Source organism: Schistocerca nitens, chromosome 2, assembly GCF_023898315.1.
Source record: "Schistocerca nitens isolate TAMUIC-IGC-003100 chromosome 2, iqSchNite1.1, whole genome shotgun sequence".
Classification (NCBI taxonomy): domain Eukaryota; kingdom Metazoa; phylum Arthropoda; class Insecta; order Orthoptera; family Acrididae; genus Schistocerca; species Schistocerca nitens.
This window is the reverse complement of record NC_064615.1, coordinates 76,728,475-76,751,120: the sequence shown is the minus strand read 5'-3', so window position 1 is coordinate 76,751,120 and position 22,646 is coordinate 76,728,475. Positions and strand designations below refer to the sequence as shown.

At 41.4% G+C, this 22,646-nt stretch overlaps 1 protein-coding gene and 1 non-coding gene across 5 annotated transcripts in view; both read right to left on the bottom strand.

Moving 5' to 3' along the window:
* LOC126235747 (leukocyte elastase inhibitor-like) overlaps positions 1 to 22,646 on the bottom strand; it is a 196,262-nt gene that overhangs the window by 4,741 nt on the left and 168,875 nt on the right. For 2 of the 4 annotated variants that reach the window (XM_049944534.1, XM_049944538.1), the window contains exon 9: positions 10,708 to 10,844. The exons of 1 other annotated variant lie outside the window; for it this stretch is intronic. Coding sequence is in view for 1 of the 3 variants with exons in the window: in XM_049944532.1 (XP_049800489.1) it covers positions 10,687 to 10,844 (158 nt within the window). In the remaining 2 variants the exon portion in view is untranslated. Of the gene's footprint in view, positions 1 to 10,544; positions 10,845 to 22,646 lie in introns of those variants that run through there. One more of the 4 variants, XM_049944532.1, reaches the window with a different exon arrangement.
* Positions 13,923 to 13,997, bottom strand: Trnar-ucu (transfer RNA arginine (anticodon UCU)). The gene has a single exon. It is a non-coding gene; the product is annotated as a tRNA-Arg (tRNA).

Here is a 22,646-nt window from a genome sequence, read left to right as displayed (position 1 = left end):
AAGTTGCATCCCAGAAATTTAACATTGTCAACCTCTTCGATCTGCATATCTTCATTTGTTATACACATGCTGTAAGGAAATCTCTTACAAGTTCTGAAATGCATGTAGTGGGTCTTCTCAAAGCTTAATGACAGTGTATTAGCTTTAAATCATTTATCAATGTCAGTGAAAATTTCATTAGCAGCTATTTCTGAATCTGTACTTGACTTGCTACTTGTTGTAATGTTTGTACATCTGCAAACAAAACAAACTTAGCATCTGACAATGTAACAGATGAGAGGTCATTAATGTACACAAGAAAAAGCAATGGACCCAAGATGGAACCTTGAGTAACACCATATGTAATTAATTCTCAATCAGATGAAGACTGACTGCTTACTGCACAGCTATTTTGCAACGACACCCTTTGTCTCCTTTTAGATAAATCTAAGACTCAAACCATTTGGTAGCATTGCCGGCGACACCATAATATTCTCATTTACTTAAGGGAATGCTGTGGTTAACACAGTCAAAGGCTTTTGACACGTCACAGAAAATGCCAGTAGCCTCTAATTAATTATCTAATGAAATAAGTACATTCTCATTGTTAGTGTAAATAGGTTTCTCTACGACACAACCCTTACGATATCCAAATGGTGACTTGGACAATATATTATTTTCAGTCAGATGCTCAAGGAGACACTTGAACACAACCTTTTCAAATATTTTTGAGAAAGCCGGCAAAAGATGGTACCTCTTTATCCACCTTCTTGTAAAGAGGCTTAGCTTCAGCATATTTTAGCCAGTCTGGAAATGTTCCACTGGTAAGAGATTGATTACACAAATAGAAGCTTTTGAGATGTGATGCAACAGACGAATGTTGCAAATTAGATGGATTGATAAAGTAAAGAGTGAAGAGGTTCTACGCAGAATCGGAGAGCAAAGGAGTATGTGAAAAACACTGACCAGGAGAAGGGACAGGATGACAGGACATCTGTTAAGACATCAGAGAATGACTTCTGTGGTACTAGAGAGAGCGGTGGAGGGCGAAAACTGTAGAGGAAGACAGAGATTGGAGTACATCCAGCAAACAATTGGGGACATAGGCTGGAGGTGCTACTGTGAGATGCTGGCACGGGAGCCGAATTCGTGGCTGGCTGCATCAGAACAATCAGAAAACTAAAGACCCAAAATAAAAAAAAGCGAATGAAGTTAATAACCCCGTTGCAGGGAAATGAATTGCAAGTAATGCTTGACACACATAATCCTTAAACACAGTTGTCTAAATGCATAAACGATGTAGCTCACAACATATGTGATATCCATTTTTTATAATGAGACTAATATGCGTTACTACTGTTCAAAATATAATAGCTTTTATTACTAAATCCTTGCTTTTACTTGTTTCTCCATTACTACAAATCTATTACCTATCGGTGACTGATGAGGACAGAGTGGGAATTATTTGCACGTCTCAACTAATATTCAGGTATCAGTAATTATGTTACGAGAGAAGCCAGCCGCGTCGCGAAGAATTATATATGAGTTTTGACTAAAAGGAGACGCGCCGAGTACTGCTTCTCATTTTAATTTTTCATGTGGTTTTAGAAGTACACAAAAATACAACATCCAAAAAAAAATTGTTCAAATGCCTCTGAGCACTATGGGACTTAACTTCTGAGGTCATCAGTCCCCTAGAGCTTAGAACTAGTTAAACCTAACTAACCTAAGGACATCACACACTTCCATGCCCGAGGCAGGACTCGAACCTGCGCCCGTAGCGGTCTCGCGGTTCCAGACTGTAGCGCCTATAACCGGTCGGCCACTCCGGCCTGCTACAACAACCGATTCTAAATTAAATTTCCTGTACTTCACGTCACGCAACTGTAAATTCCCAAATGTCACAACCAGCTCAGAGCACTCAGAAGTGGTGTAGAGTCCTCAAATCACAATCAAATGCTCTAAGAGGCTATGGGTGTTTCTATTAGGCATCTGTCACTGCAATAAAGGACGTCTCCTCTTAGCGTACTGGAGTAACAGTGGATATTCGCAATACACACGAGCAATATCCAGAACTCCAGAACACGAAAGCTATCGTGGAGGATGCCATAGTTTATATAGGCAAGAAACAGCAAAGGGCATATAACGCTACCTTGGTGAACGCCAGAAATCACTTCTGTTTTACTCGATGACTTTCCATGAATTACTACGAATTGTGACCTCTCTGACTGGAAATCACAAATCCAATCACATAACTGAGACGATATTCCATAAGCACGAGTTTTCACTACAAGCCGCTTGTGTGATACGGTGTCAAAAGCCTTCTGGAAATCCAGAAATACGGAATCAATTTGAAATCCCTTCTCAATACCACTCAATACTTCGTGTGAGTAAAGAGCTAGTTATGTTTGACAAGTACGATCTTTTCTAATTCCGTGTTGACAGTGTGTCAACAGACCGTCTCTTGAGCAATTCATAATGTTCGAACACAATATATGTTCGAGAAGCGTGCTGTATAACGACGTTAATGATATTTAGTGAATTACTCCTACTACCGTTCTTAAATATTGGTGTGACCTGTACAACTTCCAAGTCTTTGGGTACGGAAGCCTGACGCTACCTTGGGTTTGGACGAAATTAGCAAATTAAAAAATTTGAATTACCCTGTGGATAGTTATTAGCTCGCCTATCTTTGTTCAGGTCATGGCCGGGGAAGGCGAGTTAAGCGGCTCCGCCGGCGAGGAGAGAAAAGTTACCGACTGCAGTGACTATGGACAGCTTTCCTTGGTGGCTGCTGTCTGGCCATAACATAGGAAATCGGCTTGGCCAGTGATTGTGGGTGACGCCGCGCGGTCGATTTATATCTGCATTGCTGTTTCTTTTCAAGCGGCGTCCGTTGTGTGGAATTGTCTTGTAACGCTACCGCCGACCACCTAGAACGACAATCAAATATCTCGACGAGGAATTTTTGAGATGTGACCGTGAGATGACCTAATGGCAGCAGAGTAATCAAACTGGGATTCGTTTCCGAAACACTCCAGCAAAGTATAAACAATAGTAAACGGTGGTCTGGAACAAGGAAGCTCTAACATTAGATATTAAAACAGGTCTGTAGTCGAATTAAGCAATGTTGTGTCAAGCAAAATGATTAAGCAGAAGGCAGTGCTTCCTTGACACACACACTAAACTCTTTCCTTACATCTGTTCACACCACAACACAGTAACCTAACCTTGCAGGTAAATGTGCTAATAACTAACATGTCAAATAAACAAATGGCCAATGAGACAGGAAACAGCAACATATGCCTCTCAACAAAACGTATCTTAAATGAACTAGGTGCAACTGTTTATATAACCAAATATCGTCTCACATGAAATCAGTAGCAATACTGAAGAAGGAAAAGCTTGAAATGATTCTTAATTTAAATCAGGGGGTGTACAAATGACCATAATCTATAACTTCATTGCGTAATACAGGGTCTCCAAGCCTGTGCATTAACCAACTTGCATTAGAATAGGTAACACTGTCAATAGTTCTTTCTTAAACTCGGTTTGACACGACTAAACAGAATGCAAATCTAACTGCAGTGGCTACGATGGAGCCTTTGCATTGCTTCATTAAATAACCAGGCTGGTCTATGAGGAACCTTAAATTTTCATGGTTTCAAGAACCATGCTCATTAACAAAACTACACCATTATGTACGAGAAAAAGTAAGCATTCTTATCATTAATTACCAGTTAAGTAAAGCACAACAAACTATAACTCTTTAAATAACAAATGTGCTTTCATAAGCAGTCTTTTTGCTTTACTCAAAATCATAATTGGCTGTGCAAATGACAACACAACGTTAAATTCCAGTTCAGCCACTTTCTCATAATCAGTTAGGACACTCGGAACTAAACACACTACGATAGGTTCTACTCAGGTTTGTGATTTGGGATTATCGTGGGTGTAAGATAGAGTTTTTAGTAACACCACGAGTATTATTAAAATTAATCAGATTTCACAAATACCTGGTCCATTTACAGAGTGCCAAATATGAACAATTTGGTGGAAGGCTGGTGGCACTGGTGGCGCAATTTGCAGTGGCTGTTATCCTGGCGGCGGTGCAGTCATGGCAGTACTGTCGGCCACGCCCTATTACTGATCTTCTTGGCATTGAAATAATATTTTTATAGGACCAAAAATAATGCCATGATAATGGTATCACCAAATTCAGCATTCGAGGCCCATAAATACTACCGCTGAGATCATCTGGCCTCAAAACTCCGGGAATAACCATGGACATAGCCGTTGGTGGGAAGGCTTGCGTGCCTCAACGATACAAATAGCCGTACCGTAGGTGCAACCACAACGGAGGGGTATCTCTTGAGAGGCCAGACAAACTGCAGCAGGCTTTTTAGTAGTTGCGGGGGCAACAGTCTGGATGATTGCCTAATCTGGCCTTGTAACACTAACCAAAACGGCCTTGCTGTGTTGGTACTGCTAACGGTTGACAGCAAGGGGAAACTACAGCCGTAATATTTCCCGAGGGCATGCAGCTTTACTGTATAGTTAAATGATGATGGCGTCCTCTTGGGTAAAATATTCCGGAGGTAAAATAGTCCCCCATTCGGATCTCCGGACGGCGACTACTCAGGAGGACGATGTTATCTCGAGAAAGAAAACTGGCGTTCTACGGGTCGGAGAGTGGAATGTCAGATCCCGTATTCGGGCAGGTAGGTTAGAAAATTTAAAAAGGGAAATGGATAGGTTAAAGTTAGATATATCGGAAATTAGTGAAGTTCGGTGGCAGGAGGAACAAGACTTTTGGTCAGGTGATTACAGGGTTATAAATACAAAATCAAATAGGGGAAATGCAGGAGTAGGTTTAATAATGAATAAAAAATAGGATTGCGGGTAAGCTACTACAAACAGCATAGTGAACGCATTATTCTGGCCAAGAAAGATACGAAGCCCACGCCTACCACAGTAATACAAGCTTGATTGCCAACTAGCTACGCAGATGACGAAGAGATTGAAGAAATGTATGATGAGATAGAAGAAATCATTCAACGGGTGAGGGGAGATGAAAATTTAATAGTCATGGGTGACTGGAATTCGATAGTAGGAAAAGGAAGAGAAGGAAAAGTAGCAGGTGAATATGGATTGGGGGCAAGGAATGAAAGAGGAAGCCGCCTGGTAGAATCACTGGCACTTGGTTTAAGAATAATGAAAGAAGGCTGTATACGTGGAAGAGGCCTGGAGACAATTGAAGGTTTCGGATAGATTATGTAATGGTAAGACAGAGATTTAGCATCCAGATTTTAAACTGTAAGTCATTTCCAGGGGCAGATGTGGACTCTGACCACAATTTATTGGTTATGAACAGTAGACTAAAACTGAAGAAACTGCTAAAAGGCAGCAATTTAAGGAGATGGGTGCTGGATGAACAGAAAGAAATAGAGATTGTAGAGAGTTTCAGAGAGAGCATTAGGGAACGATTGACAAAAACGGGGGAAAGAAATACAGTAGAAGAAGAATGTGTAGCTTTGAGAGATGAAATAGTGAAAGTAGCAGAGGATCAAGTAGGTAAAAATACGAAGGCTAGTAGAAATTCTTGAGTAACAGAAGAAATATTGAATTTAATTGATGAAAGTAGAAAATATAAAAACGCAGTAAGTGAAGTAGACAAAAAGGAATACAAACGTCTCAATAATTAGATCGACAGGAAGAGCAAAATGGCTAAACAGGGATGACTAGAGGACAAATGTAAGCATGTAGAGCCGTATATCACTAGGGGTAGGATAAATACTGCGTACAGGAAAATTAGAGAGACCTTTGGAGAAAAGATAACCACTTGTATGAATATCAATTGCTGAGATGGAAAACCAGTCCTAAGCAAAGAAGGGAATGGAGACAGATGGAAGGAGTAAAATGGTTCAAATGGCTCTGAGCACTATGGGACTCAACTGCTGTGGTTATCAGTCCCCTAGAACTTAGAACTACTTAAACCTAACTAACCTAAGGACATCACACACATCCATGCCCGAGGCAGGATTCGAACCTGCGACCGTAGCAGTCGCACGGTTCCGGACTGCGCGCCTAGAACCGCGAGACCACCGCGGCCGGCGGAAGGAGTATACAGTGGGTCTATACAAGGGCAATGTACTGGAGGGCAACACTATGGAAATGAAAGAGGACGCAGATGAAGATGAAAAGGAAGATACGATACTGCGTGACGAGCTTGACAGAGGACTGAAAGACCTATGTCAAAACAAGGCCCCGGGAGTAGACAATATTCCATTAGAACTACTGACAGCCTTGGGAGAGCCAGCCCTGGCAAAACTCTACCATCCGGTGAGCAAGATGTATGAGACAGGCGAAATACCCTCAGACTTCAACAAGAATATAATAATTTCATTCCCAAAGAGAGCAGGTGCCGACAGGTGTGAAAAATAGCGAACTATCAGTTTAATAAGTGACAGCTGCAAAATACTAATACGAATTCTTTACAGACGAATGGAAAACTGGTAGAAGCCAACCTCCGGGAAGATAAGTTTGGATTCCGTAGAAATGTTGGAACACGCGAGGCAATACTGACCCTACGAATTATCTTAGAAAATAGATTAAGGAAAGGCAAACGTACGTTTCTAACATTTGTAGATTTTGAAAAAACTTTTGATAATGTTGACTGGAATATTCTCTCACAAATTCTGAAGGTGGTAGGGGTAAAATATAGGGATCAAAAGCCTATTTACAAATTGTACAGAAACCAGATGGCAATTATAAGAGTCGAGGGATATGAAAGGGAAGCAGTGGTTAGGAAGGGAGTGAGACAGGGTTGTCGTCTATCCCATATGTTATTCAGTCTGTATATTGAGCAAACAGTAAAGGAAACAAAAGAAAAATGTGGAGTAGGAATTAAAATCCATGGGCAAGAAATAAAAACTTTGACCACGTTCCAAGGCATCCCAAATATGCTCAATAATGTTCATGTCAGGGGAATTTGGTGGCAGGCGGAAGTGCTTAAACTCAGGAGAGTGTTCCTGAAGCCACTCTGTAGCAATTCTGGACGTGTGGGGCGTCCTGCTGGAATCGCCCATGTGCGTCTAAATGCACATTGGACACGAATGGATGCAGGTTATCAGACAGAATGCTTAAGTACGTGTCACCTTTCAGAGTCGTATCTAGACGTATCAGGGGTTCCGTATCACTCCTACTGCACATGCCCCACACCATTACAGAGTCTGCACCAACTTGAACAGTCCCCAGATTCATGAGGCTGTCTCCACACCCGCACACATCCATCCGCTCGATACAATTTGAAACGAGGCTCGTCTGACCAGGCAACATGTTTCCAGTCAGTCCAATGTCGGTGTTGACAGGCCTAGGCGAAGCGTAAAGCATTCTGTCGTGCAGTCATTAAGGATATACGAGTGCATCCTCGGCTCCAAAAGCCCATGTCGATCATGTTTCGTTGAATGGTTCACCCACTGGCACTTGTTGATTGCGCAGCACTGAAGTCTGTGCAATTTGCGGAAGGGTTGCACTTCTGTCACGTTGAAGGGTTCTCTTCAGTCGTCGTTAGTTCCGTTCTTGCAAGATCATTTTCCCCTCAGCGATGTCAGAGATTTGATGTATTACCGGATTCCTGATATTCACAGTACGCTCGTGAAATGGTCGTACGTGAAATTCCCCCCCTCATCGCTGTCTTGGAGAAGCTGCATCCATTCACTCGTGGCCTGACTATAACACCACGTTCAAACTCACTTAAATCTTGATCAACAGGCACTGTAGCAGCAGTAACAGATCTAACAACTGCGCCAGACACTTGTTGTCTTGTATGTAGGCGTTGCCGACAGCAGCGCTGTATTCTGCCTGTTTACTTATATCTGTATTTGAATACACATGACTATACCACTTTTTTTGGCGCTTCACTGTATATTATTGAAGTTAAGGTATTTTCGAAAGGAAATTAAGTTATTCTCGAAAATCTTGGAATGCAAGGTACCGATATCTTGCCAGTATGAATGTCAATAACAGGCGAAAATGTTGAGATTCTCGATTCCCGGAGAAGATGGAGTGTCTACAAATGTAATTACGTTTGCTTGTAAACCTCAGTGTGCGAGTGTGATGCACCCCTGGATAATTATTTAACGCTGGGCTGAGATCCACAATGCACAGCCCAGGGTAGTCAAGAACAATGAATGTGTAAGGTGGCAGGATAAATAGTCAGATTCCCACCTTACATGAAACCTTTACAAATCGCAATGAGAAGGTGAAGATGACACCTAACGTAAATCGACAGTTATGAGAACATTTGTCTATCAATATGTAATGCAAAAAGGGACGACTGTCAATGGACGCTAATTAACACACCATTCCCATACAATGCATGTCTTTGAGCGGAAGGTAGAACAGGGAACGTGAGTCGAGTCACTTTTAGTTTTGAAAAGCCAGTGCCACAACAGCGTAGCGAAGCCACACTGCAGGAGTTACGCCGGCAACCACTTAAAGGGGTGGCAGGAAGGAGATCAGTGACCTCGGGTCAGGCGATTCAAGCTGGAGGGCTGCTTGTAGCGAGGGCATCGGTACAAACGCAGAGAAGAAGCTTTAGAAAACTGCGTTTCGAAATTCCAAAGGGGTACGAACAAAAGCAAGTGACGCATTTTCGTCCAGCAAGTGCAACACACGGAAAGGTTAATGTACTTTAGGTGTTGGGAACGGGCACAAAACGTCCGATTGGCGGAAACTCACTAGGAAGGAGGAAACTACTGAAGTTTCGACGCAGTTTGATAATAGGGATGTGGTATTGGTAGAGGGTGTTCCTACAAAATGGGAGGAACGCTCCTATTGGCCGAAAAAAGCCGTGATGTGAAAAAGGAACCCAAGTAGAGGGAGGCAGTTCTGCCATGAGTAGGACAAGAGAGAAATTGAGTGGGGAGTCTTCTCTGAACTGGCGTCAGGTGCAGAAGGGAGCGCTTAACGCTCCATACGACGCAGAGAAGAAATTGGTGTGGACACTGCGTTCACAGCGGTTGCACTCCAGCTAAAATGGGCTGTAGCAATGATTAGCTCCAACTCTGGAGAAACGAACCAGCCAAATTAGTTGATTGTTCCTATACATACGTTATGATGTTGGTCAGTACTACGAAAATCGTCCGATTCCAGAGGGCACTGTAATATGCACGCTGCTCCAACCATGTGCATGTATATCGCCACATAATAAGACTAGGGCTGAGTACATGTTTTCTCGCATAACAAGGAACATAGGGAAAGTTTCTGCGGGAAATTTCAGCGAAGGCCAGATTAGTTTTGTAGGGAATGTAGTGGGAGAGCAGCACGTCGCAGCTTAAGGTAAATACCGCGTGCAGAGGCGTAACCTTTGTTGGTTCACCAGCTTGCGTTCACTGTAAACTCGGACGTCCTTGGGTGAGCTTGCGCTCAGGTTGTCAATTGATCAACCATCCACCGTAGACTTCATTGTCATCCTAAATAGTACCGAACATTGAACCGGAATATCACGATTTTCGTAGTACTGACCAACATTATAACGTAGGTGTAGGAGCAATTTTTGTAAAGAAACGTCCAATTAAACTTTGATATTATTGTGCTTAGGATTATTGTGAAGAAACTTCCAATTAAACCTTCATAATATTGTGCTTAAGATTAATGATCTTTCAGAGAGTTAATATTTAGCACTGCTGTGTATAAACTGATTTCACTTTTTGATGCTGGCAAGATGCGTTATCCATTGCGCTGTTTTTATGTTGGCAAGTTGAAAACAGTGTGAAAAGATGTAATTTGGTGAGAAATATTGCATCATTAAACATGTCATTTCGCCTTACACAGTTGTTCTCAATTCAAGAATAAGCAAAAAGCAAACCCACACCCTTACAAATGGTATCTGCAGTCATTCGAGGAAAGACAGCTGTGTCCCATAGAAACGTAACTGCCGTTATTGTGTAAATGGGAAGAGACAGAATCGAATAGGATTCGTAGAAGTTTTTGTGAAGATAATATGCATGTGAGACGATCACATTTATGTCACATATCATCGACGTAGAGAAGGTATTTCCACTTCGAACGCCTAGACAAAGACTGCTATACAGGTTTTCTACTGGTCGTTCACAGTCAGCTGGCTTTGCATACAACGTGGCAGTCAACGTATTTTCGTTTGACGAGAATCTGTAATCTCACGTTCGTAATGTGGAAGCATTCAGATGAAGCATCATCCGTTTCTGGTGTTGAACTTGGTCATGTGGACACATACAGTCCCTCATTGTGTTTCCATGGGAAGCTGCACGCCAAAGGTGTGTAAGGAGGAGATATTGAATGAACAGAGCTTCCATTCTTCTCAAATCCTCATATTTCAAATCCCTGAACGATACAGTCACTGCGCAGACGTATGCACATTTGAACGTAAATGGCATAATAAAATAGAGTTTGAAATGAATCTGAACATGACTTTAAATGAGAAATGTCTTCTGTAGATGGACGTAACACATTACTGTTAAGTATGTGGCAAAATGATGTTGTTGGCTGCTGTTGGTAAGGTAATAAATAACGAAATGTAATGATTTCATATTAAGTTTCCGTTTATTTTTTGTCTTCAGAAGAGAGCGCATGTGATAAATACATGACTGGACAATGTATGTGGTACACATTTTACATCAAATGGGAAAACATGCAGCTGTCAGACCCCAAGGCAAGAGATTCACTTCAAGATTCAGCGGGAGGGTTCGAGTAGCGTCCCACGAAGAGCACGGTTTTCGTCTGCTGGTCCAGTATGAGGAACACGAAGGGGTGATCCGCTTTGAAGATGATGGGGCTTGGTGGCTCGTTATAATCAATGGACTCAATAGCAGCCACCAGTACAGCTGAAAAAAGAAACGCAATACTGAATATTTAAATGAAACTTTATTCCACACAAAAGAGCTTACTATTCACAAAAAGTAAAATCTAAAGTATAGATTTCTAATAAACCGAATGATGAATGAAGAAGGAAGTTGGCTATAAATAATGGCACCGGAAGAAGTGAACTCTTTTGGAAAAATTATGTTAATTAACAGAGAAAATGGAAAGAAAATGTCCGTGAGCGCAATCCACTACATGTGCTGCAAATATAATTATAAATACAGTACTAGAGACAGTGGGCAACCCACTGTCATGTACATTGGCAAGGGACGTACACTAAAGGCTAACTGGAGAGCACTGCAATCGTGGACCATGTTGTCGTGTGCTTGCCACGACTTCACACGCGACGTGAAAGTAGTGTGCTTGGTAAGCGCTCAGAAACACATAGACGCGCCCGCCAACATCGCTCTTTAGTGGCAACACCACTTAGATTTGTTCCCGAAAATGGAGACACGTGAAATGACACTGATAACTTTCTTAGTGATTCTCAATGATATTCAGAGCACATTCGGAAAAAAAAACTGTGGCGGTATAATTTGGCTCAGATGCGCTTACGAGGAAAACACGGAAGTGCCATAACCTGATTTTCCAGAAACTTCGCTCAGTGAAAGAGGAGCCAAAATAAGCGAAAACGTTTGTCAACTTATTTGTAGGTACTTCACCGTTTCCAAGAAAATGACCGTCAAAGTCTTCGAGTCACTTTAAATGTCTTTTAGCGGGCGTTAAGCTCAACGGAATTAGTGGTACAAAAGATAGCGTCTCGGAATGTCACTTTTGCGCCCCTTGTTCGAAACCTGGTTACTGTTTTTCTTTTACTTTCTTATTTTCATTTATGTACTCAGGTCCGTAGAAGGCTACTACACGAACATTTATCAAGTTAGGGGATAGAAGGGCGTTATATTAATTGTACAATTACGACTGGGTTTCACAATAAGTGATATACATTTATTACTTGTTTGTACACGATATTTTCAGCGGCACAATCTTTCTAAATTCTCATATACCTATATTTCATTTTTACATCAGTTCTTAATGCTTGTATTTTATTCTTACGTTCATTATTGAGGAAGACTTGGTGCATTTTCTTGGGTGCCACTGACCGTGGGAACATTCGAGGCGTAGAAATTCCGAACACCACGAGCATCGGCGAAGGAAAATTTGTCAAAATGACCATTTATTCCTACGAATATCCTTCGGGAAAGAAACGTCGTTAACATTGTCGAATATTTCACGCTTTGGCAATAATTTCGTGGCAAACCACACGCAACAGATCACTTTTCCGAAAACTGACGCTTGCTACTGATTGTGAATCGAGATTCACCATAGGAATTCCACCAGACACAATTTAAAACAATTTTTCCAATTTTTTAAAGTTATTCGCCAGACATGCCATTTGCAGACAAATAAGGACAACATTATTTCAGTACACATCGTAAAACGTTTGTCTAGTAATCCTCTATGGACATATATAAATGAAAAATTAAAATAGAAATGATAAACGGGTTTCGAACACGGGGCGCAAAAGTGAGAGGCAGAGACGCTAGCCACTGTGCAGTCACTTCGACTGACATGATTACACGCTAAAAGCCACAAAAGTTTTTGTAATATTTCAAAAATGCATTTTAACTGTGTTAATATGTTTCACACGGTATGTAACTTTATAAAATGCAGTCGAAATTTTATTAGTAGATGTTGCTTTATATCTCGTAACTACTACGAGAATTTACTTGGGTATTCTTCATTGCTTACCGCCTTTTGTTTTGTCGTAATGCAAGAACACTTTTATGGCTTTTAGTGAATGCGCTTAGTACAATACCTAGGCACAGTTCAAAAAGTGTCTTGACAGATTTGTTAACGGAGTGGTGAATTTGTCAGAAAGAAACATGGTAGGAACAATACAGATTCTGTAAGAAAACTATGTTCCTCATACTTCGGACGTAAAATTCGTGATCAGAGTGCTGGGTGGTAAAAAAATAGAAGCCTGTTCCAAGTACCGGGTGGTTATAACTAAACTTTCTCTATTTAAAACGTTATAACACGGAAACTAATTACCATACGAGTAACAGACTTGATAGCATTAATGACCAGAGTTTGGGGTGCATGATTTCCACGCCTCACAGCACCACCGTCCAACTGCAACTATGGCCATCTGGTGCTGCGGTCAGCCATCGTGATTCATAGTCTCACACACCTGACCAGTCACAGTGCACTTGGTGACATATCAACATGAGCTTGGACAAATGGAGCAGGACATTATTGGTGAACGTCTGTTATCAGAACAATAGTAATGCTGCAGCTGCACTTCCAGAATATCGCCAGCTGAAAGGATTACGGAAGGATCATCTTCCTCTATCTGCTGTGCGGAGCTTGATGAAAAAAATGAAATGACCGTATTGTATTGTTGGCCGGGATGTCCCAGTCGGTTTCGTCCGCCAAGATCAAGTCTTACTTCAGTCGGCGCCACAACGGCCGACTTGCGGCCGGTGAATGAGGATGAAATGATGATGAGGACAACACAACACCCAGTCTCCGAGCGGGGAAAATCTCCAACCTGGCCGGAAATCGAGCCCAGGCCCAGTGCATGGAAGGCAAGCAGGTTACTACCCAGCTAAGCAGGCGGACGGAGCAGGATGAAGAAGTTCGAATCAACTAGAGAACTGGGAAGAGGCCAACAACCGCTTCCACCACAAATGATTGTTGAAATCGCTATTGCTATGATAGGCAACGCTGTGCGCAGTTCCCGATCGCCAGGCACTGCGCGTGATGTGCCACTACAGTTGAACATCCCGTGATCCACTGTACGGAAGGTGCTTCGAACCATTCTCGAATTGTACCTGTACAAGATCCATATCGTACAGTAGCTTGCACCGCAACACGCACAGTGATGTGTTGACTTCGCTCTCCACGTCCTCGCAAGGACTAGGGCTGGCCCTGGACCATGCTACGGACAGACGAATCTTATTTTTGACATTAGAATTATATTAATACCTTCAGCTCCTGACGGGAGTTTATGTGTATCAACGGGGACAGGTGAAATTGTGTGCCCCGACCGGGACTCGAACCCGGGATCTCCTGCTTAGATGGCAGACGCTCTATCCATCTGAGCCACCTAGGGCACGGAGGATAGTGCGACTGCAGGGACTATCTCGCGCACGCATCCCGCGAGGCCCACATATCCATATAAATCTTATTTTTTTCTCACAGGTGAGGTGGACAAACAGAATTGCCTATTGCGGGCATCTTCACCTCCAGCCACTGTGTAGAATGGTGAACGTGTCATCGTATGGTACGGCTCCACGGCTATGTTCACCATTGGCCCATTCCGATCAGTGACCAAAGATGTGCAGGGTGACTGGCTAGAGTTACTGCGTAATGCTTCGCCAGCATGTCATACCCGCCCTACAGGGGAGAGACGCATTGCACTCAACACTTTTCATGCAAGATGTGGCCCGAACTTGCTTCTCAGAAACATATTTGGAAACGATTGAATTATCGGCCAATCGTTTTCATATGCTTGGCCGGCACGATCAGCTGGTCTCCCTGTGATTTCTGGTTGTGGGGCTACTTGAAGGACAGAGTTTACCAGGGGAACGTTCACACATGTGCTGATCTGTTTCGCAGCATATCAAGAGAGGTAGACTGTATACCTACGGACATGCTACGTTCTGCTGTACACAACGCAATCCTGCGCTTTCAGACTTTTCTGGACCCTAATACTGAGCCTCTTTTGTAACAGTAATGGTACCAGTATGATATGATGTACCGTAGCAGAAACATTAAAATTGTTTCCACGGTATTGAAAAAATGGTTCTGAACACTGTGGGACTTAACTTCTAAGGCCATCAGTCCCCTATAACTTTGAACTGCTTAAACCTAACTAACCTGAAGACATCACACACATCCATGCCCGAGGCAGGATTCGAACCTGCGACCGTAGCGATCGCACGGTTCCAGACTGTAGCGCCTTGAGCCGCACGGCCACCCGCCGGCCACTGTATTGATTCTGCATTATTTCTCTTCTCCACGACCTTAACATTAATGCTACCAAGTTAGGTACTCGTGTTATTTTTCGTGTTATAACGTGTTAAGTAGGGGAAGTTCAGTTATAACCACATGGTAAATGGAAGGAGCCATTCCAGTGACTGTTCATTTTGTTGTGTTCATATTACTGGTTACAGTTTTTCTTCTTGTTGTTGTTCTTCTTCTTCTTCCCGCTCAAACACTAAAAAAATTCGCAAAACAAAAAGTAATAAGATACACGTACCAGCCGTCTATATAAAAGTTCCTGGTAGATTTAAACTGTGTGCCGGACCGAGACACGAACTCGGGACCTTTGGTTTTCGCTAGCAAGTATACTACCAACTTTTTTTACTTACTTACAGGATTAAATCGACATTACTGAAATAACTGAATTACTGTTGGCAAATTTACAGTAGTAACATGTTCACAATCTTGACATTTTTTTCACTGTTGCTCAAGAGAGTCTTTACAAAAGAAGCAGTGTAAGGAAATTCATAGAGGTTCTCTCTAGAAACTTGCGGGACTAGCACTTCTGGAAGAAAGGATATTCCGGAGACATGGCTTAACCACAGCCAGAGGTTTTTCCAGAATGAAATTTTCAGTCTGCAGCCTTATGTGTGCTGACATGAAATTTCCTGGCGGATCAAAACTGTATGCTGCGAGCACGGTTCATAAATCGTTCTTGGATAGCTTGGTTGGTAGAATACTTGCACATAAAAGGCGAAGATACAAAGTTCGAGTCTCAGTGCGGTACACAGTTTTAATCTGCCAGGAAGTTTCATGTCAGCGCACATTTCGCTGCAAAGTGAAAATTTTACTCTGAGAGATTCGTCTGCATTTTGGTCATTGGTATGTGACCCATAATGTCCTGGTCCTAAGCCATCAATAGTTTTTGCTAACAGGAATTTAATTGATGAAAGGAGAAGATGTAAAAATGCGGCAAATAAACGAGGCAAAAGGGAATACAGACTACAGACATATGGCTAGAGGATAGATGCAAGGTTGTGATAGCATCCACAACTCGGGAAAAGATAATGCCACCTAGAGGAAACTTAGACCTTCGAGGAAAAGAGAAGCAACTGTATATCAAGAGCTGAGGTGGAAAACTTGTAGTTAGATAAGAAAGTTGAAGGGTGGTTGGAAAATATATATAAGAAACAACCTCGAGGACAATACAGCAGAAAGGAAAGCTGAAGTGAGGGAACATAAGATTGGAGATATGACACTATCAGAAAAATTTGACAAAGCACTGGAAGACCCAACTCGAAACAAGGTCCCAGGCATAGACGACGACGTTACTCGGACTTGCAGAGGGTCTACGGAGAGCCAGCCATTTCAAAAATACTTAATCTGGTGTGTAAAATATATGAGACAGACGAGATAAGTCCGGAACCACGCGGCTGCTACGCTCGCGGGTTCGAATCCTGCCTGGGGCACTGATGTGTGTAATGTCCTTAGGTTAGTTAGGTTTAAGGTCTGATGATTTCAGATGTTAAGCCCCACAGTGATTAGAGCCATTTGAACCATATGAACGGACGAAATACCATCAGACTTAAGGAAGACTGTAATATTCTAATTCCAAAGAAGACAGATCCGGATAGATATGAATATCACTGAATCATCAGTGAAGTCACGGTTGCAAACTTCTGGCACGAATCTTTAATAGAATAGTGGAAAAACTGGTAGAAGACAACTTCGTGGAAGATTGGGATCCGCAGAAATGTAGGAACACGCAAGCAATAGTGATACTACAACTGATGTTAGGTTTAAAAAGGCAAACCTACGTTTATAGGAAATGTGGCTTTGAAAAAAGCGTCTGAAGAAGTTGACAGGAATACATTTTCCGGAATTCTGAAGATAGTAGCTATAAAACAATGGGAGCGATAGGTTATACACATCTTGTACAGAAACCAAGTTGCCGTTTATAATAGTCAAAGGACATGAAACGGAAGCTGTGTTTGAGAAGGGAGTGACACCTTTCTAGCCTGTTACCGATGTTATTCAGTTTGTACGTTAAGCCAGTAAGGGAAGAGAAGACAAGAACAAATTTCGAAAGCGAATCAGACTTCAGGGGGAGGAAACAAAACGTTAAGGTTTCATAATAACATAGTCATTCTATCAGTGAGTATAAAAGAACTGGATGAGCGGTTGAAGCGAATTGAAAGCGTCTTGAAAATAAGTTATAACGTGAATACCAACAATAGTAAAACTAAAGTAATGCAATGTTGTCAAACTCAACTCTATCAGGCTTCAGGCTTCTCTGGGAAAGATAGGAGGGGCGGGGGGGGGGGGGGGGGGAGGGGGGGGGGTAACGTAGGAAAGTATGTTTATGCCACTCTGTGGGCTATGATTCATCATGTCATATAGAACTCCTTATGCTATTGTTGCTGTGCAAGCCGGTAGAAAAGACGGGACACCTTGTCCAAAAGTGACAGATGCTCATGTCATATGGACCGGGACCTATGGGAAAGTGATGCGAGTAGACTAATCTGTCCTTGAGCGACGACAGATAGTAGCAAAGCCCGCATTAATTTTGGCGCCAAGGAGAGTAAGGTACAGTACTAATATTTAATGCCTAACAGATTAGGAAACCGACGTGGCAATATTGAAAACTTTACACCTATCGATGTCTATTATTTTTATTGTTATTATTGTTATCATTCGAATTTGACAGCTCGCGACCATCTGAAACAGTTGATTTATAGCATCGTTTTCTTTTCTTTCTTTGGAGGGGTTACCAACACTTTTGCATTCCATTTTTTTAAATCATGAAGTGGTTGTACATTTTCTCTGATTTTCTGCTTGTTTTCTATGTCTTCGTCTGATATTAGCAACTTTGGTAGATCTTTATTCTGTAGACCATCAAATTTGGGTTTTTGTCAAAGAAGTTGATTTTTTGACACTTTCTTGTTGTCTGTTCCATTTAAGTGACCATTAAATATAATCCTCCACTTTTTCATTGTGTCTTCTATATTCCTTGTTTTTTTTTCAGATTCCAAATCCCATTTATGTACTTTAGACCCACAATTTTCCGAACTACTCTACTTTATTTTTCTACAAATTATTTAACTGTTTAGCTGTGTCAATGGCGAGACGATCTGACATATAAAGACACCCGATTTTAATTGCCACGTCGTAATATCTCAGTTTTTTTATAATAGAAAAGGACTTTTTACTATTTGTTCTTTGTTAAGTGTAATGCCATTAATATTATTGTGGCTCTATTTACGTTACCTGCTTCGTTCAAAGCATTTGGCTGTTGTTTTTTTTTTCTTCATGATTTAAATTCTGAAACTTTCTTTATTTTATCAAGATTCTCTCGCTTTTCTCAAGTTTCGTTTTATTTGCTCCGTCTTCTTGATGTTTATAAAATTACTGTTCCAATAGTTAATAATTAAGCCACATCAGTTAACTAAGGAATTAATTTAATGTTACGAACTATGGCGGATATTGCTGACCTATTACGAAAGTGCACAATGCGCAAGTAGTCAGGAATTAGTAAGTCACTGTGCCATCCAGTCTAGCTATGCCCTTCATGATGTGAACACATATTAATCACAAGTGCATCATTTTAATTAAGAAAGCGATTTATAGTTCAATTTTGACGAATGAAACAGAAGTCTGAAGTGAAGAAATATGGAAACAGATCCTCTGCATTATTCTGTGGATACTGTGGCGCTTAAAGTGTTTCAATCATCTTCTGTGATCGTTATTGTGATTACTGAAATTAGACTGGCTGTTATATAGTACTGACTCTGATAAATAAGTTTTTTCGTCATTTTTATTTGGGCTAATAAATGAATTGGCATCCAATGTCCCGAGACATTATTGTAGCGCTATAGCATCCACTCCAAACTTCACTGTTTTAAATAGCATGTTAGAAACTATGGACTACAAAGACGAACTTTAATGGAGACATCGAAACAACTTTAAAAGATATGCGATAAACAGGCCTCTTCTTTGTCCCCTAGGTGAAAATCGAGTGCCGTTTGCTATAACTCACTTTAGTAGTGCTTTCTAGATAGCTCTCCACATGCAGCTGTCCCCAAATTACATCTCGCACAGTTAGTATATGCAATGGAGTAATGCGTCATAGCAGGAACTTCTCCTCTTTCTCAATGTAACATTTTTTTAGGAGAGGAAAGGCTACGCTTGGCACCCCTTGGGAGAAATCTGTGTTTAGGCAGTGATTATTTTGTAATTTAAAAAATATCTTGACCAGTGATTAGTTCGTCTTAAAACGATGTGTCTGAAGTGGGAAATCATAATTTGGTTGTAAAGAGAACTCTTTTGTATAAAGGATATTACATGTGGCAAAGATTTATGTTGAACAGTGAATATTTGGATAGAAGGTTGATTTTGAAATTGTCAAGCAGTGCCGAATATTTCCAGGATGAGATTTTCACTCTGCAGCGGAGTGTGCGCTGATACGAAACTTCCTGGCAGATTAAAACTGTGTGCCCGACCGAGACTCGAACTCGGGACCTTTGTCTTTCGCGAGCAAGTGCTCTACCATCTGAGCTACCGAAGCACGACTCACGCCCAGTACTCACAGCTTTACTTCTGCCAGTATCTCGTCTCCTACCTTCCAAACTTTACAGAAGCTCTCCTGCGAACCTTGCAGAACTAGCACTCCTGAAAGAAAGGATATTGCCGAGACATGGCTTAGCCACAGCCTGGGGGATGTTTCCAGAATGAGATTTTCACTCTGCAGCGGAGTGTGCGCTGATATGAAACTTCCTGGCAGATTGAAACTGTGTGCCCGACCGAGACTCGAACTCGGGACCTTTGCCTTTCGCGGGCAAGTGCTCTACCATCTGAGCTACCGAAGCACGCCCAGTACTCCCAGCTTTACTTCAGCCAGTATCTCGTCTCCTACCTTCCAAACTTTACAGAAGCTCTCCTGCGAACCTTGCAGAACTAGCACTCCTGAAAGAAAGAATCTGTCAGGAAGTTTCATATCAGCGCACACTCCGCTGCAGAGTGAAAATCTCATTCTGGAAACATCCCCCAGGCTGTGGCTAAGCCATGTCTCCGCAATATTCTTTCTTTCAGGAGTGCTAGTTCTGCAAGGTTCGCAGGAGAGCTTCTGTAAAGTTTGGAAGGTATAAGACGAGATACTGGCAGAAGTAAAGCTGTGAGTACTGGGCGCGAGTCGTGCTTCGGTGGCTCAGATGGTAGAGCACTTGCCCGCGAAAGGCAAAGGTCACGAGTTCGAGTATCGGTCGGGCACACAGTTTTAATCTGCCAGGAAGTTTCATATCAGCGCACACTCCGCTGCAGAGTGAAAATCTCATTCTGGAAACATCCCCCAGGCTGTGGCTAAGCCATGTCTCGGCAATATCCTTTCTTTCAGGAGTGCTAGTTCTGCAAGGTTGGCAGGAGAGCGTCTGTAAAGTTAGGAAGGTAGGAGACGAGATACTGGCAGAAGTAAAGCTGTGATTACTGGGCGTGAGTCGTGCTTCGGTAGCTCAGATGGTAGAGCACTTGCCCGCGGAAGGCAAAGGTCCCGAGTTCGAGTCTCGGTCGGGCACACAGTTTTAATCTGCCAGGAAGTTTCAGTGTCGAATATTTTCTTATCAACAGTGCCTGTGAAAAATACATATGAACGGTATATGTAAATGCTATTTCTGGAAACTGGAATAATGATAATGTACAGAAACTGTTATGGATTGAAGTGCCTTGTTACGTAAACATTAAATGAGACGTATTACTGCCACAGGCAGAATATGTACGAGTCAAGCAGCACTGATGGAATATTAGGTCTAGTTGCAAACTGTGCATGGATATCAAATAACGCTTGTAGTGAACTGTGCTTGGATGTTAAATAGCACATATTGTGGACTGTGCGTGTCTGTCAGTTAGCATGCTGTTGACATCGTGTCAGTGTATACTGATGTGTGAAACTGACAAACTCTAAACGGTTCTGCTTCGAATCGCATGCAAATGACTCAGAGTGCGTCAAATGTTGGAGACGCTGTATCGGTAGCTTGTAGAGGTTTGCCCGGAAAATTAGCTTGATGCACATGGCTTCAATCCCATAGCTGCTTAGAGGGGCCACATTGGCTTGGGAATATGTGGTACTGTGAAAAGCGATAGACAGAGGTGCTATACCAGCAATCAACAGGGTTCAGCTCGCTGAGCAGTTGATCTATGTTGCTTCAACATCATGGCAGCATGGAGGTCGTGCACAATTTCTGAGAGGCTAATGTAAGTAATCACAATATTGTTTAAGAAAATTTCTATTGCTGTAATTTTGTAGAACTCATTTTGTAATGTTAGGATTTATAATTTACGCTTTCTGTGATTTGCTGGTACAGTAAATAATACAAAATGAGTTTTGATAACGAGATTATGGTTAATGTTCCCACTTAGGGTAATATGGTAAATTTTGAGGTCAATATTGATGGTTTAATTGACAATGGGGGATGAACCTTTACTTCCATTGTCTAACTTCTGATTATATGGTTAAAGCAAATGGGCATCGAAACCAGCAAATAAACAAAGGAAAATTTTTAAATAAATTTCAAAGGCTTTTGAGCCAAACCAGTAAACCATCTTATTATCGTTATGAAATTGAACAAACTAACAAAGAAATCAATGAGTGAACTGATCAGTTTCCAAACTATGTTAAGATTTAAATAGGGGATTTGAAATTATGTTGGTGAAAACTGGGTGTGAAATAGCAAACGTAAAGAATATTGTGATGAAATATTATGAAAAAGCAAAAACAAGAGTGACAAGCTGAGTTAGTCACTTGATAGCCCAAAAGAGGAATAGTCAGAAAAAAATGTTGTGTTGATCAAATAAAACTAGGTTGATGGGACATAATTTTAAACTTCACAATTTATTATCAGATCTGAGGTAAGTGGAATAGAGATCATATCAATATGCTACATTTTGTGATAAAATTGTACAATGTGAGTCAGAAAATAATAAAGAAGATAGAAAATTATCAGAAGCTTAGTCATTACCCATCTCAGCGTACTAACAAGATAGATGATATTTTGCTTACAATAAATGAAGCTTACTGGAAAAATTAATGTTAATAAACAGGAATTAAATAAATATGATATTTAAGTTGAAAATAATGTTAAGGAAAGGGTGGAGGCTTGGTATACACAAGACAGAAACCAAACTGGAATAGGTAATCAAATGGGAATAAGTTTTCGTGATGTGACTGATGACAGTTTCTTGTGGGTGCGCAAGTTCTATCAATTTTCAACAAGGTGTTCTACTCAACCTACTGCTTTCTTTAAACAATTTATTACTGCATTACCTAAATCACTGGTTGACAGAAAGAAATTGGCTGTATTGTTAGTAGACAGGAAGGAATTTTTTAATGCAGTTATTAATCAACGCCGCGCGTAATTCGCCGAACGGTTTAAGGCGCTGCAGTCATGGACTGTGCGGCTGGTCCCGGCGGAGGTTCGAGTCCTCCCTCAGGCATGTGTGTGTGTGTGTGTGTGTGTGTGTTCGTCCTTAGGGTAATTTAGGTTAAGTAGTGTGTAAGCTTAGGGACTGATGACCTTAACAGTTAAGTCCCATAAGATTTTACACACATTTGAACATTTTTTAAAATAAATCAACGTTGGTCAAACACAACACAAAATAGTATGCACAATGATATTTTTATGGGAAGAATTTTTTCTGATAGTGGGTATTACAGTTACAAAGATTTCTTTCAGAACTGCCTGGAAGAAAGTTTATATTCTTAAAGAGAACGAACGAATTTCTTTGGTGGT